Source organism: Pomacea canaliculata, linkage group LG2 (assembly GCF_003073045.1).
Source record: "Pomacea canaliculata isolate SZHN2017 linkage group LG2, ASM307304v1, whole genome shotgun sequence".
NCBI classification, from domain to species: Eukaryota; Metazoa; Mollusca; class Gastropoda; order Architaenioglossa; family Ampullariidae; genus Pomacea; species Pomacea canaliculata.
This window is the reverse complement of record NC_037591.1, coordinates 9,980,733-9,996,136: the sequence shown is the minus strand read 5'-3', so window position 1 is coordinate 9,996,136 and position 15,404 is coordinate 9,980,733. Positions and strand designations below refer to the sequence as shown.

General features: G+C 38.9%; 3 protein-coding genes across 12 annotated transcripts; all 3 read left to right on the top strand.

Annotated features, from left to right (window-relative positions):
* Positions 1-277: 277 nt before the first annotated feature.
* On the top strand, positions 278-5,952 carry LOC112557617 (GTPase IMAP family member 4-like). Of its 2 annotated transcripts, XM_025227597.1 has the most exons (8): positions 278-473; positions 1,297-2,022; positions 2,338-2,359; positions 2,801-2,964; positions 3,308-3,448; positions 3,657-3,762; positions 4,214-4,371; positions 5,316-5,952. In XM_025227597.1, exons 3-8 carry the CDS (start codon positions 2,353-2,355, stop codon positions 5,535-5,537), a joined length of 798 nt encoding a protein of 265 aa, XP_025083382.1. In that variant the 5' UTR covers positions 278-473; positions 1,297-2,022; positions 2,338-2,352; the 3' UTR covers positions 5,538-5,952. The 2 variants fall into 2 exon arrangements, with proteins under 2 accessions (XP_025083382.1, XP_025083383.1); XM_025227598.1 differs by lacking the exon at positions 278-473 and having other exon boundaries at positions 987-2,022.
* An 809-nt stretch (positions 5,953-6,761) lies between these two features.
* LOC112557613 (GTPase IMAP family member 4-like) lies at positions 6,762-10,517 on the top strand. Of its 6 annotated transcripts, none has more exons than XM_025227589.1 (5): positions 6,762-6,960; positions 7,298-7,397; positions 7,658-7,854; positions 8,299-8,628; positions 9,282-10,517. In XM_025227589.1, exons 2-5 carry the CDS (start codon positions 7,370-7,372, stop codon positions 9,546-9,548), a joined length of 822 nt encoding a protein of 273 aa, XP_025083374.1. In that variant the 5' UTR covers positions 6,762-6,960; positions 7,298-7,369; the 3' UTR covers positions 9,549-10,517. The 6 variants fall into 6 exon arrangements, with proteins under 6 accessions (XP_025083374.1, XP_025083370.1, XP_025083376.1 ...); XM_025227585.1 differs by having other exon boundaries at positions 7,655-7,854; XM_025227591.1 differs by lacking the exon at positions 6,762-6,960 and adding an exon at positions 6,971-7,118.
* A 1,306-nt stretch (positions 10,518-11,823) lies between these two features.
* Positions 11,824-15,283, top strand: LOC112557615 (GTPase IMAP family member 4-like). 4 transcript variants are annotated; one of them, XM_025227593.1, is made up of 5 exons: positions 11,824-12,408; positions 12,700-12,750; positions 13,211-13,401; positions 13,876-14,211; positions 14,548-15,283. In XM_025227593.1, the coding sequence occupies exons 2-5, from the start codon at positions 12,735-12,737 to the stop codon at positions 14,827-14,829; spliced, it is 825 nt and encodes a 274-aa protein (XP_025083378.1). In that variant the 5' UTR covers positions 11,824-12,408; positions 12,700-12,734; the 3' UTR covers positions 14,830-15,283. The 4 variants fall into 4 exon arrangements, with proteins under 4 accessions (XP_025083378.1, XP_025083379.1, XP_025083381.1 ...); XM_025227594.1 differs by lacking the exon at positions 12,700-12,750 and having other exon boundaries at positions 11,831-12,408; XM_025227596.1 differs by lacking the exon at positions 12,700-12,750 and having other exon boundaries at positions 11,834-12,408; positions 13,274-13,401.
* Positions 15,284-15,404: the final 121 nt, after the last annotated feature.

Sequence of the window (15,404 nt, the reverse complement as noted above, 5' to 3'; positions counted from 1 at the left end):
TCTGGAGACATTGAATAAATTTCTAGGTCATCGCTCCTGAAAAATTCAAGGCGCTTTCGTGTGTTGGGCGTCGACACATGAGGCCAAACGCGAGCAAGTGGATACAGTTTCTCAGAAACCATTAAAATAGGCTGTGAAGTGTGTTTACTACTGCTGCCGCAACAGTCATCTGACCTCGTGGTTTTCTGGTGGTGGTGGTGGTGGTGGTGGTGGTGGTGGTGGTGGTGGTGGTGGTGGTGGTGGTGGTGGTGGTGGTGGTGGTGGTGGTGTGTAGGCGCCGAGATAAAAAAAAAAAAAGGATGGCAGACGTGAAAATATCTACTGCTTGCTCCGCATAATAGCTGCTCATCGCCAGTCATCACGGGCATGAATGGGGTCCATGTGTGCTGTTCGGTTTACCGTCTCTGTTGCCGGTTGACCTGTTATCACTTGACGCGTTGATCCACACTGTAACTGCTCAGTATTTTCCGCTGGTATTAGTTTTTTTTTTTTCATTCATTATTTTTTAATTTATTGTTTCTTTACATGCACAATACGATATTGTCAATATTGTGACCTGCAGGAGAGTATCGCTAGGTCTACCAGCGTTATATGTGTAACACAAATAGCAAATTAAAAAAAAAAACATCGGCTGGTAGAATCACGAAACAAGAACAGGCTGCATTGACTACCAGTTAAAGGTAGAATAGACTACAAGCTCTCACTTCTATGCTTTGGATTCTTTTACAGCTCCATACCTGTCGACTGATATCTTTCTTCTCTGTCAAAATCGTCAGAGAGTTATGTTCCTTTGCCTAACTGGATCGAGGGTGCTCTCCTTCATTTCTTCATATTCTTCATATTTGCGTTAAGTTTTCTGTCGAATGGTCCTCAGTTCATCTTTTATGATATTTGCTCCGTTTCTGGATGGATTTCTGTGTCTGCTCCACTTTTCATCTTTTCCTGGACCATTTAATTTCTACCGTCAAATCTGCGCCATCTTGCCATTACTTAGATGTGAGATCTGCGTATAGGCAGTGTCGACTTCAAACTCTTATTTATACCTATTGATATATATCCTTTTATACCTTTATCCATTGAACTACTTTCTACTCTTGTACTTCATCTTATATTGCTCAGTGTACCTATACGTATCTCATCGTCCACTGTCTGTTACATAATGTTCATTTATCATTACTGGTCAGCGCAGAGAGTGGTCGTGATGATGCGCGATACAATTACACAAATTACTATTATAAAGTAATTACTGGTTGACAGCTTTACTATGCTTTTGATTGTTCCTTTTTCCACAATTAGTTTATTAGAAAATGACAGCGTGAGTACATCTACTCTGAGTCTCCAGAGTGCAAGAGGAATGGCATTGGATTCAGTGGTGTCAAGCAACTGTCCCCTCAGGAAATGGAGGAGTGTCGCTTGAGGGTTAGGTACAAACAATCGGCGGCCCGATCGGATTTAGAAAAATTCTCCCAAAGGACATGCTTGTCTTCACGAAAGGTTTTGGCAGTGTCTGCCTGTTATACAGAGTCTGATGAGCACTCTGGACTGTCCCAATGACTCTGAGCAGGTGGATACAAGCTGTGAGCTGTTCTTGTCATTCACTGGTGTAGAAAATGGTACACGAGGACAGCACGCACTCTATGTGACCTTTGCGCGAATTACAGCCACGCCCCTCTGCCGCGATTTTTGAGAAACGATTGCGCCCCCTGAAAGCGTGTTTCTGTAAATGCAAACCAATGTCTGCTTAGCCACCCACCGTTGCCTCGCACTTGAGGGTGTACAAGTCCTTGAAAGTAGTGGAGCTTAGAAGGAACGATAGAGATGACAGTCAGAGCCTAAGATTTCGAATAATCTGTCCACGGCTGTGCATTTTTTTTTTTTTTTCGTGAAATGCTTCGCACCATACTTCATTTTGCAGGAAACTGAAAAGACTATGAAAATTTCGAAGGGCCTCAAGTCGTAACTATTGTGAACAGCGCTTTTCTTTGGTGTTCCATCAAGATATCTGAGGGCTGCAGAGACAAGGTAACACCTATTATCTGTCATCAAATCTTCTTTAGAATTTGTAATGTTAAAAGTAAATTTTACTATATTCTCTTTCTCTTGTCCTCTGTTCTGATATATAATTTTATGTGTCTGCGTGTGGGTGTGCGTGAGTAATAGACTAAACAAGCGTGCTATTTATTTCAATATTTTTTAATCTTTCGAATCCATAATATGTCAAAAATAATAAATGAAGTGTAAGTAAATGTTGTTCAACTTAAGTGTCATCTTATTAATGTGTGTGAGATATAAATATAAGCTACAAATACCTTGTGTACTTTTATTCTCTTTCAACAGAAACCTAAAACTACAATGAGTGGTAAGGATGTATTTTCTTGTATATAACATGATTTAAATTAAAACATATTCTTAAGTTTACTCTTTAATAACAAAGACTGTAAAGATCACAGAATTTTATTTGACCAGTGAACATTTTTTGTAAGTTCTTGAAATAAAATATTTACTACATTACATACGCATGGATCTAAGAGCTTTCTTACCCCTTTTTTTTTTTTTTTGGTCGTTGTTCTTCTCGACCACATACATATACTTACAGTTCTTTTTACACTGTCTGCTAATAAAGCAATTAAAGTGTAGCTGCATAATGATCATTGGATGTGTGCAATGTGCTTCATCATCATCCATCAACCATTATCCATCAACCATTATCCATCCATCATCCATCATCATCACCAACCAGTGGATATGAATAGATATGATAGTTCAAACTTTGAAAGAAAATTGTTTAAATATTTTAAAGCTGCAAGCTACAACGTGATGCTGGTTGGTAAGACAGGGAGTGGAAAGAGTTCCCTGGGTAACCTGCTATTAGGCAAAAAGGGATTTGACCCAAAGTCGGGATGGAACTCTGGGACGCAGACAAGTCACTGGGTGAAGTCTTTGCTTGACGGCGTTGAACTGAAGGTGGGGCAATGTTATCATACATTTGAAACTGCTTGGTTAGAAACATGTGTAGAGGACAACAAACAGTAAAAATCATGGTCTCTTGCGCATTCAACGCATTAATCACATTCCTAAAAAAAGATGTTGCTAAGACAAATATACCAGTGGTAGTGGTCCACTAACAATACTAATTTTCTATACTTTTTGGTTTTGTCTTCTCTTGATGCGTGTATGTGAAAATGTATGTGTGTCGAAAGAAGTTAAAAATTATGTCATTGATTTCATGTGCCTCAATATACATAATACATTCATGAACGTACGGAGAATACTTTTGTCATTTTAATTGTTTAAAAATCTATTTCAGATAACTGATGTACCAGGCTTAAGCGACACCCATCGCCCCGAAAAAGAAATTTTGAGGGAAACTGCTAAGAGTGTGACTATGGTTGCCCCAGGACCTCATGTCATTATTTTTGTCTTTTCATCCAGAGAGCGTTACACACAGGTGTGTCTAAGAATTACAACTCTTTCTTCACCTTCTTTCTTCCTGTTCTTTGCTCAAATTCTTTATTATCTTTGCTGAATTTGTTCTCCCTTTCTTTATAATTTTATTGGCTTTTGATTACCATGCCCATCACATAGTTATTTAGCTAGAATTGACATCAATGTGTCGTACTTTAATTGTATTTTCTGTTTTGTTTGACTAATTACAGGAGCAGCACGCTGCCTATACGACGATGAAGAAGTTCTTCACAGACAGGATGTGTCGTTTTATGATAGTAGTTTTCACTGCAATAGATGATATAGACGATGTTGAAGGTGCTTTCCTCGTCTTTTATTTTCACTATCTTCAATAATCTGTCGTATATAATGGATTGTATTTTCTCTCTCTCTCTTTCTCCCTACATTAATTTTTGTTACAACCGTATTGTAATGGCATCAATATGCACCAGTCTTTTAATTATTATCTTTTAAATTAAAATTTCAAAAGTATAATGAATATTATGATCATCAAATGTAACTAATTTCTAGGAAGAGAACTACGTGAAAGAACACCATTACTTTTTTAAAATCATGTATGCTTTTTCAATAAAGAGGTTTCATTGTTATTACCCTTATTTATTATATTTGCTTTATATTTCCTTGATAATACAGTAAGGTCTTACTACAGCTTATTGTTGAGCGGAAGAATCATGTACAAATGTATTCACTAAAAAAGGACCTCCCTAAAAACTAATATTATGGTTTTGTGTGTGATTTTTATCACCAGGTTCTCGAATGGATAAGCTGACTCACAAAATAACAACAGCTCCTCCTAACCTGATGGAAGTTCTGAAAGACGTGGAGAACCGTTACATTGCTGTAGAGAATAAGGCCCCGGAGCCCGATAAACGAAAGCAAAGACTGGAAATAATCAGTATGTTACAGGTAATTACTCATCTTTTATATTTTCTTTTCATGTTAAAACCACATAAAATCTGTCACTGAGAGAATGTAATGCTTAAAAAATGTTGGTTAGAAGCTGAAACTCTTCAATCAATCAACAATCAATCAATCAATCCATTCTGTGCAAACATGGAAGACAAGAAATACTAAATCAAAAAGAGGTTTTAAATATTATGGTTACGAAACAAATGTATTCACAAGTATTATTAGAGATCGCATCGCATATGCCTGTTTCGTTTTTTCTGTTGCAAAACTCTAAATTATTTCATCTGAGGAGTAATACATTAATGTGAATTAAAGTACAAGGCAAAACGATAAAAAACATGTATAGACAGTTGTAACTCCCATACAGCTAGATGGTATGAAGATTCTGATTGTTTTTTAAAGCTTTTTTTAAAGTGAGTAGCTGGGCTTGACATCTGCGTATAGAGGTCGGATGCCTTACATAAAAAAAAAGTTCTCTCTCCATCTCTCTCCAGATACTGTACTGTTTGTAGTTTTTTTAAAGTTTAGTCAGCATTTTCTATTATTACGATCTTGTTATTGTTGTAATTCTTAAGACTTTAAATATGACAATTTGGCATGGAAAAAGTTCTGAAAACCACTTGGGACTGATGGTATAAGTGATAAAAATGGACTAATATATATGTATTTTTACATGCAGTGAGTTATGTTTTGGGGTGTATATCGTCCTTTTTCCAAGTGCTTAATCTTCATACTGCCTTCCTGAGAATGAACATTTGTCTGGATCATCTCTTATTTCAGATCTTGTCGTCTCTTAGTGTTTGTTCTGCGATTGTTTCTGTTTCTGTGAAGCGGACAAGGCTCGCCTTCATGGGCGGTGATGTGCTCTATAGAAGTTATTTATTATTTGTAGTAAGTATACTAGTAGTAACATAAATCTACAATTCTTTTCATTCATTTAGGCACTTTGCCTCACGAACAAAGGAGAACATTTCGCCATCCCAGAGAAAGTCAACGCGCTTCTGGAGGAGGAAGTTCAAACTGTGCAGACAATACAGGCCTGTACACGAGAGGAGGCAGAGAATATTGTTAAAACGGAGATTGGGGCAGATAAAAAGCCAGCACTTGTGGAGAAGGTAGAGAAACAAGCCAAGAGTGAAGGATGGTGGTGCACCATACTGTGACATTACTCTCTGTGCTTGTGAAAGGGAGGAGTCTGTGGTACATTAACTATGGACCCACGGAGAACGATTATGAATTCATTGGTTACTAAAATATTGAATATATTTCTTGCAAAAGTGTACATATGTTTGTGCAAGATGTTTGTCAATGAAATATTGTTGCAGCTAAATTAACTAAACTCAGGATTTGAAAAAGCGTTTTGGATCATATTTTAAACAAATAAAAAAGTCGTTTAATGATATGAAGTTAAACTAGCGCCTACGTTAGACAGCACCTACATGAATCCCAGTTTCAATACCAGTTAAAAAATGGATGAATACCAGTTAGGTATTAGCTATGAAGGAGTTAGGCAGGTGTAGAGTCGGAGGGAATTAGTTTGCATCTGTATATAATCTAAATAAATCCATTTTAGTTTTACATACCTCGTTGTGTGTTTCTCAGCACGTGTTGTACCTATGTTCTCGTCTTATGAGCGAAATAACTATACATTAAATGGGTGAATCAAACTTGTGTCATCTCGCACAAGGTAAAATAGAGAATGAAAGCGGTTGTTAAACAGACATACACATGACACGAGTGAGAAGCCATCTTTAAGACCTGAACGACGCACAGAAGAAAACACATTTTACTTAAAAATCAGGGTCTTTTGGGGATTCCCATGTGTGTGCATGTGTGTGCATATGTGTGTATGCGTATGCATGTGTGCGCATGTGTGTGCATATGTGTGTATGCGTATGCATGTGTGTGCATGTGTGTGCATATGTGTGTATGCGTATGCATGTGTGTGCATGTGTATGCATGTGTGTGTGTGTGTTTTGCAAATGGAAGATGCAGCTATAATTTTTATTCTCAGTCTGATCACTGCCACAGCTCGCGATCGCTCATCAAAAGTAAAAACGATAAAAATAGTTTTGAAAGAAATTATCGTGCAGACACAAATAAAGTCATACACGCTAGCTAGAAGAAGGAAGAGCAAGAAAGAAAAAAAAAAATACCGGTTTTCGGGAAACCATAAGATACACTTCACAGTTTCTCATGACCTACAAAGAATTGTACTGAGTTTTCCAGAAAATCGCACGAGACGAAAACTCTTGCGCAAACAGGTTTGTGGCCTTGACCCGTTCTACTGGATAAAGCCTGAAGCGGGTGGTGGTAGCTGAATGTAAGCACAAGCCACGCCCCTGAGCCCGCCCACTACACCACGTCAGATGAAACTGACAAGACCTTGTTGTGAGTTGTCTGGTTACAATATTGCTGATAGCTTCGAAATCTGCAGCAGTAAGGCTTTGAATGATCAGGTGTTGTGAGAATTTTGTCGCCTAACATTTCCAGTGTCAACAACGAGGTCAGAAAACGCAACGTCGGTGTCTTCAGCGTAAGAGAGCGGAAGCCGGAAGAAAGTCCTGCGCGCGCATCTTGGCAGAGGTAATGATTTTCTTGGTGTGCACGAGAAAGCGAGACAGGAAGAAAGGAAGGAGTGAATACATTAGTGCACGTGTGTGTGTGTGTGTGTCCTGTGTTAACGTACAGATGCACTGGCGTACGGATTTCAATTTCTCAGAAATGAAGCTGCCAAGGGGAAGGTACTCTAGGAAACATGTCTGCATTCCTTCCATAAGCAGTGTTTTCTGCTCGCTGTTTCTCTTGTCGAATGTTTCACTACTTCAAGATTCTTCAAATATTTTATAGTTATTGGTTTACTCTGAGAAATGTCAGTGCAGTTTTCTTTTAACAATTTTACCTTCTATTGTTTCGTGCTCAGGCAGTGAAGTGACATGGCAGCAACCTTTGGACCACATCAGATATTTTTATAGTAGGAGCTGCTACTGCATTAATGACATCACAAGGATACAGGTCTCTCGGTAAGTAGTACAGTTTCTTTAAGGAATATTAACACGATCATGTTAATCAGGGATGTGTAAATGTGCCTCTGGGACTTTAATATATGATTTAAGAGCCTTGATAAAGTGCAAAATCAGTAAAAAGTGGTAAATTATTTTAAACTTCTCTATATAGAAGAGAAGGCAGGATTTAATCTCTCAATATATATATATATCGGTGTGCTTGTGTGTGTATGTGTATGTGTATGTGTGTGTGTGTGTGTGCAATGTGTGCTTAGAAGACACCACAACAATAGACATGGATGAAATTCCATTGCTGATCATTGGAAAAACTGGAAATGGTAAAAGTTCTCTGGGAAACGCAATACTAAGAAACGCAATACCGGGAAAACCCAAGTTCCAAGTGTCAACCAGCATGGCTTCAGAAACCACACGAATGTCTCAAGCTGCGGGCTCGGTATTTGGAAAGCAAATAAAGGTATGTTCACATGACTTGACATTGGAAATCATGAAGTAAATGTAGCAGAAAAAGGCGCCAGCACGCTCAACAAACACATGCACGCACGCATCAATACAATACACGTGCATTCGCTGAAACTTATCCACTGACTCAAACATCATAACCGGGGAAGAGGATAGAGAGATAGCGTCCGCAAAGAGCGCGCTGGTTCAAGTCTCGATTAGCGCAGCAGACTTCCCCCAGTCGACTCAGGTAGACTCTATAGATAGTTAGGGAAAGTAAGGTAGCGAGAGAGAGGAGATGAGCCCCGCCCTCATGTAAAAGCTGGCCCCGAGATAAGTGAAGAGTGTAACACCTCACTCCCTAACAACCTAAAAAGTTTAGAGAACGACTTTTACCCTTTTTAAACCATAACCCACTTCCTTAACTGATAAGCATTTTTTTTGCATGACCTCCTTGCAGGTAATCGACACTCCTGACCTAGTTAACCTCGACCTTAGTGATGCAGAAATTTATGAACAAGTTTCCCACTGGAAGTTGCATGCTGTGGGCAAGTTCGCCATCTTGCTGGCGGTGAGGTGTGACGTGCGCTACACGGCGGAAGAATACGACATCTACAGGAAAATGAAGAGAGCATGGGGAGACAACTCATTCACTAACCACCTGGTGGTGGTCTTCACGTTTGGAGACAGACAGGACAGAGACATTCACGAGGAGCTGAAGACAGTTTGCTGGGAACTGCGCAGTGTCCTGGCTGATGCTGGGAACCGCTACGTCCTCTTCAACAACCGGGTATGTGCGTTCTAAATCTTAGAAATCTTGCTTATGAATTACGATTAGAAAATCATTATTGAACTTTACTTCTCGTTTTTTTTTTACCCTTTGTTTTGTCAGCTTATTAAAGGCATATGTCTCGAGTTAACTGCCCCTTAGCACAAAAAACTCATCGGCTATTTTCAGCTTAATATTAATTTCTTAACTCCTTGAAACATACGGAGGCTAACTAACTTTACCCACAATAGACGTAGACATGAGGGTTTAATCAAAATTTTTTATTTATGTTTTCCGCTGCTCAATGCCTTCGTTAAAGGATAATTTCATTATATAGTTTAATTTATTAACGCATATCATATAAACATTTTATGGCTTTGGTTTAAAGTAAAACGGCTTGCACCAGAAGGGCATGTTATGTGTTTATATTTATTTGTATGAGTGTATTTATTTGCACTTGTGCATAAGTTCATTTGTTGTTGTACGTATGTTTGTGTTTATATGTATGTCTGTGTTTATGTGTGCATTTATTTGTATGTGGTTATGTACGGAAATATTTGATACATTTCTCTGGGGGAAGTGGGGGATGTCCGTGGACATGTGTTCTCGAGGAAGCGTGCTATTTCACGCGTGCACAAATTTAATTTTATATATATATTTTGTGTGTGGCACAGGATCTTGACAGTGGACCTCAGGTACTGCAGTTGCTAGATATCGTGGACTCTATCGTACCACCACCTTCTCCACCCAGCCCATATCTGATTGCATTTGTGTTACTCCTCGTCATCTTTATCATTGCTCTTTGGTTTGGTCTCCCTTGGAATTACGAACTGAAAACTCCAGTGTTTTTTGTTATCTTTGTCATGATTCTTGTTGGCACCATCGGCTTTGTTTACAGAAGAAGATTAGTCAACTATATAAACTTCGCCATGCTAATGTAAATATTTCCCATCATTTTTGTTCTCATCCTGTCTCCGCTAAAAGTACTAACATTTAGTTCAAGATGACACTTAGTGGAATAGTTTATGTCACTTATGAGCTTATTATAATTATAGCGAGGGCGCTTCGCACATTGTGTTGTCACCTGAAGACCATTTTTAATACTCAGAAATAGCATTTAAGAGCTAGAGAGGCTAATGTTATAGCAGTACAGGTAGATTTGTTTCGAATATTTTAACATATTATTTAAGTAGCGATTTAATTTTATTTTGTAACTAGTAACTTAGTTATCCAATTCATTTATTTCCAACTCATTGTCCTTGAATGCAGAAGTTTGGGTAAATAGGTTATATTAATAGATTTAACACATTTTTATACTTTGTTAATCTGAATATCCCTTAATGCACTAGTATTTGTGAGGGTTGTAGATGTTTTGCTAAGAGGATTGTGACTGTGATAGAGTGGTATTTACTACAGATTGTAAACACTGCAGTGTACTCTGTATAAGTAAAGAAATCTTATCTCTAAATTTCTGAACAAAAGTTACAGTAGTCATGATGACATTAAAGCTGATAGTATTTTTAATTTTTGTCACAAATATATTTGGACTTGTTTGTTTTACGTTTCATGTAAAGCTAGATATTGCTGGATTCATATCAGAATGGTTAAGTAGCGTCGAAAATGATTTAAGTACACGGGTGTAACACAATGACTAACATGATTAAGACTACATGGAAAGGTGTGACCGTCAGTCTGAGAATAAAATTAATAAGTGTAGAGCCAGACAGACGACAACGACACCACATCCTCCCAGCATGTAGTAATATCATATTTCGATAACATCAGAGCCTGCCAGTTGGAAAGCTATTTCTGTATCTTTGAGTTTAAACTTTGTAACTAAAGATAATTATTGTTTCACTTTTCTTTAGATTGATAGTGTTTCTGAATAAAACATTCTATATTTTAAAATTTGTAACGTGTATATCTGTGATGTTTGTGGTGAGAGCTCACAAGAACAAATGTGTGATAAACATACTTTCAAGTTGTTATGATGTACAGCTTTTTCGTTCAGGTTTATTATGTAAGACGCTCATTTGTCCCCACTGAAGTGGAGTCCCTAGGTTCATATCTTGTCTCGGGACACACTCTGTATGTTACACTTGTTCGTCGGGAGTTTTCTACGAGTACATCAGTTTCCTCACCCTCACTCTATCATTTTTCTCCTGCTTGTGCAAAATCATCTCAAGGTGAAAGCATTAAAAAACAAACCAATCAAACCATGTTGTCATAATGTACAGCTGTTTGTTTCTCTGTCACCTGCTTTCCTGTGTCTGGCCACTTGTTTGTCCTGATGGTGCCCCTGTCTACACTCCTTTTTGACATTTCACCAATTATCTGTTTCTGCTTTCATTTTCCTTATCTTTGTTTTCTTTTTTTTTTCTTTCGTTTGTTTATTCTCCTTATACATCCCTTTGATTACGTTGGGAAAGTAACCGATGTTTATGCCGACCTGGCAGCCATGGCTGTATCACGATTCAACAGCAGGTGGAGGAACTCCATGAAGACAAGGAGTAGTCTGCTAGAGAAGAGACTGGAAGCCTAGTTATAGTTGACAAATATATAAATATCTTACAAATTTATCTCCACCCCACGATTTTTCTTCTAAAGTCATAAAACTACAATGAACGACTGTCTCTGTTGAGTGTGTACAGCTTCAGTGCAGGAAATGAATAGATGAGCATCCGGTTGGTGGGAAAGTCATTCTGTGTGAAAAGCTTTCTGAAATTAAAAGTTGTTCGCCTATGATTTTGATGGCATGAACAGATTGTGATTGGAATCAGCTTCATTACAGTGAATCTTGTTCCTGAAAATTCCATGCGTATTTGGGGAATATCTTTGGGATTAGGTTTATTTTAATTACAATCTTACATCTTCTCTGACTAAAGATCATAAACATTTAAAAACAATAAACAAAGATGTGATGATGATCACCAGTGAAAAGTGTTATGTCTCTATGCATGAAGTGTTTCGGCATTGCCTGTACATCCGGACATTGCTCCGTGCATGTCATGTCATGTCAAGTATGTACAGCTTCAATGCAGGAAATAAATACATTTAAAGTAGCATCCAGTAGGTGGGGACAGAAATTTTTCCATGATGAGGTCAGCTGAAATTAAAACACAGTGTGTTGTCTGTCTGTGATTTTCACTACATGAACAAGTGATGTTGGGTGAATCAGCTTGACTACAGGGCGTCCTGTTTGTTCCTTCAATCTTTCACACACACTTTGAGTAGTCTCACAATCACCTAGTGTTCATGTGTAGTTGTGTGTGTGTGTGGACACATACGTTCATTTCACACGACAAGACTAAATGACCGGTCAGGACCTACCATAAGTTTCTAGTTCAATAAGTCATGTGTCTGGAGACATTGAATAAATTTCTAGGTCATCTCTCCTTAAAATTTTAGGTGCTTTCGTGTGTTGGGCGTCGACACTTACACGTACACACGAGGCGAGCAAGTGGATACAGTTTCTCAGAAACCATTAACGAGGCTGTGAAGTGTGTTTACTTCTGCTGCCGCAAACAGTCATCTGACCCCGTGGTTTTCTGAGAAACAGCGAAACATGTCGGTGAGGGATAAATGCTACTCTTGTCATGTCATGAAGATTGATGGTACTCGTGCACCTCTGTCACGTGAATCATTTATTTTTCTAGGGGATGTGTGCTATTTTGGGTACTGCGAAATTTTGACCCACAAAGTGGAAAGAATATAGAAGTGGACACGAAGGAGACAATTGAAGTAGACTGGACACTACAGACTTCACAAGCAGCAGAGGCCTTTAAGAACACAGCTTCTTATGTGAGTAGTCTCGACCCCTCGCGAATTTAAATCGTTTATGATCACTGTCTATCTGTTTGCATGTCTGTGTAGGACTGTGTGTATGCGTGTTAGAAGGGTCTCCATGAGCCAGTAGGTTTTCATAGAGGTGGAATGCAAATTTTAGGATTTAAAGCCAGACGCTCTCGGGAAATGGGTTAAGGTCAAAATATAACCATCATCAAGTACTGGTGTATTTTGGTCGACACTGGGATGTCTGTAATAGAAGTAACGCCCTGCTTACCATACTGTAACAGCCTCTTTCCTTAACAGCAATCTACTCTTGGACGCTGCAAGTTTCTCAGTGTATGCAGCGAGAGAATAGTAAGTTCACACACACACACACATACACATACACCTATGCGTGCTAGCATACTTCGATACTAGGACCATTCAATAGTTCAAAATGAAAAAAGACGCATTTTTCATTGCTCCCCCTCTATCTTATGTGTGTGTGCGCGCGTATACCTACTTACGTATATGTATTTATATTTTTCTAATACACGATTGACATTCACGTTTCCAACCTTTTTGAGACGGTGGTATAGAAGGACTTACAAACGGAAATAGACACAGGGAAACAAAAGGACAAAAAGAAAATGAATACAAGCTAGACAAAGTGTGCAATGCTATATTGTGCTATGTTGTGTGCTCTGTGTGTATAATGTGTTATGTCCATGATGTGATATGTCCTGTGGGAACAATAAAAAAGGAGATTACATTGATTTAGGGAAAATGAAGTAGGAAGTGAAGTTTTCATGAAGTTTCCCTTTGCTTGTTGTAGATATTAGCCGGAGACCAGTCACAATGGCCTCAAGTTATGTCTTTCTCCTTGTTGGGAAGACAGGCAATGGGAAGAGCAGTCTGGGAAATTGTCTTTTAGGACAACAGGACTTCCTGACTGGTTGTAGCATGTCTTCAACAACAACTAGAGCTGAGAAAAGGTCAAGAATCAGAGGTGAAGTAACTATAACGGTACGTGATATAAACCTTAAAGCACTTTATTGTGTTCTTTATTGTGTTTTGTATCGTGTTATTCATCATGTTTTTGTCATGTTCTTTTACGTGTTCTTTATTGTCACCATGTCGGGCCTATTTGTGTTTCATTCGTTGTTTTTCTTTTTCTCATCAATTTTTTATCTTCACAAAAATTGTGTTTTTTAATATGTATATCTGTGTTTTATTTTGTTTTGTTTTGTCCAGGTGTGTGTGTGATTTCAGCTGATTTCTTTCTTTTTTTATTTTGCCTTTAGAATACGATGCTAGTTTGAAAAGCAGTTTCTTATATTCAGATTATTAGATAGTGCTGAAGTGGAATGAACTTCAAGTATAGTGTATGCAACGAGATAGACGTGTCTGTGTGTGTGAAAGGTTTTTCCACCACATGGTAGAAAAGATGTTATTTTTTGCAAAAGGAAAGATTAATAGAAAATGTTTCAATGCGTGAAGGTTGTGGATACTCCGGACATCGTTAACCTGGACTACAGTGCTGAGGAAAGGAGGGAGGAGATCCAGAGGTGGAAGGCGCTGACGTCACCCGGCCACCCGACCATTCTACTAGCCGTGCGCTGTGACGTGCGCTACACGGCCGAGGAGTACGCCATCTACAAGGAGTTCAAGAGTCTGTGGGGAGACAAATCCAGCATCAAGCGCCAACTGGTTGTGGCCTTCACCTTCGGTGACAGGCAGGACAGAGACCTCCGTGAGGAGCTGAAGAGCGTGTGTCCCGAGCTGAAGAAAGTCTTGAGAGACGCTGACAACCGCTACGTGCTCTTCAACAAACAGGTGTGCGTGCGCGTGTGTGTTTGTGTGTGTGTGTGTGTGTGTGTGTGTGTGTGTGTTTGTGTGTGTGTGTGTGTGTGCGTGTGTGTGTGTGTGTGTGCGCGCGTGAGTGTGTGTTTCAAGTATGGAAAGTACACACGTACACACTGGTATCGAATCGTTTACGTTCACCTGCCGCCTTGGACCGCTAAGCAGCAAGATTCCCCATGAACACTAAGGGGGTTTCCTCATGTGTTTGAGAGCCTGTGAGCATGTGTGCGCTGGCTGTGTATGGCCTGGATGTATAAACTTGTCAGTCATCTTGTTAACTTTAAACTTCCTTCTGTTTTTTGTTCACAGGACCCGGACAAAGAGCAGCAAGTGAACAAACTACTCAAAATCATAATTTCCCGTGAGAGATCCCCTAACCCTAACCCTTCTCTCCGCATCCGCAAGATACTGTCCGTGGTGTGCTTGGTCATCCCCCTTCTTGCTGCAGTCGGCTGTATCGTTGCTGGCGTCTTCGATCAACTGGAAATAACGATCGGCCTCGGGGTGTTCGGTCTCATGACTGCTGTGGTGTTACTAGTGTGTGGGTATGAAGCTCGGAAACATAGCCGAGGTAGTCTCATGAACCCGTAAGAAATTTGCATCGCACGATTGATCCTCGTTATTTTAAAACATATTATGTTTGTCATCATTCATTATCTTACCCGCCAAGCCCTGCTCTCAACCTACTTTGTTACAGAATGTATTTTGTTCAAAGCTCCCCTAGTTATGGACCATATTTATACACCCTCGTTATGTCACCCAACATTTGTGGTCGGCGGATGGAAAGAAAGCCATTTCAAGTTATCAGATCCCAAGAGAACGAACCATTGGCAGACATTTTTTTCTTGACGATGTGCCAGACCTTGAAATCGCAAAGCCCATAACAATCTTCAAACACACCATAAAACTTAAACATTTCTATGTATGTGTGAACTGAGTTATAGCATCTTATGTGTCCCGATTATTCAACAACTGCAAAAAAAAAAAAAAATAAAAAAAAAATAATAATAATAAATAAAAGAAATAAAAGAAATAACTCGGAGAAGTTTTTGTCGATCTTCAAATTTTTTCATGCATGGATCGATTGATGCTTAAAGGTGCGTTTGGATGAAAACATGAATGAATAAGGATATATATGTTTCTATTTACATATACTTTTTTCTTTT

Coding starts and splice junctions, on each gene's coding strand:
- LOC112557617 (XM_025227597.1), top strand. Junction 2,965..3,307: donor TTGACGGCGTTGAACTGAAG/GTGGGGCAATGT, acceptor AATCTATTTCAG/ATAACTGATGTACCAGGCTT. Junction 3,763..4,213: donor TGATATAGACGATGTTGAAG/GTGCTTTCCTCG, acceptor TTTTATCACCAG/GTTCTCGAATGGATAAGCTG.
- LOC112557613 (XM_025227585.1), top strand. CDS start 7,370: ATGACATCACAAGGATACAGGTCTCTCG. Junction 7,855..8,298: donor TATTTGGAAAGCAAATAAAG/GTATGTTCACAT, acceptor ACCTCCTTGCAG/GTAATCGACACTCCTGACCT. Junction 8,629..9,281: donor ACGTCCTCTTCAACAACCGG/GTATGTGCGTTC, acceptor TGTGTGGCACAG/GATCTTGACAGTGGACCTCA.
- LOC112557615 (XM_025227593.1), top strand. Junction 13,402..13,875: donor GAGGTGAAGTAACTATAACG/GTACGTGATATA, acceptor CAATGCGTGAAG/GTTGTGGATACTCCGGACAT. Junction 14,212..14,547: donor ACGTGCTCTTCAACAAACAG/GTGTGCGTGCGC, acceptor TTTTGTTCACAG/GACCCGGACAAAGAGCAGCA.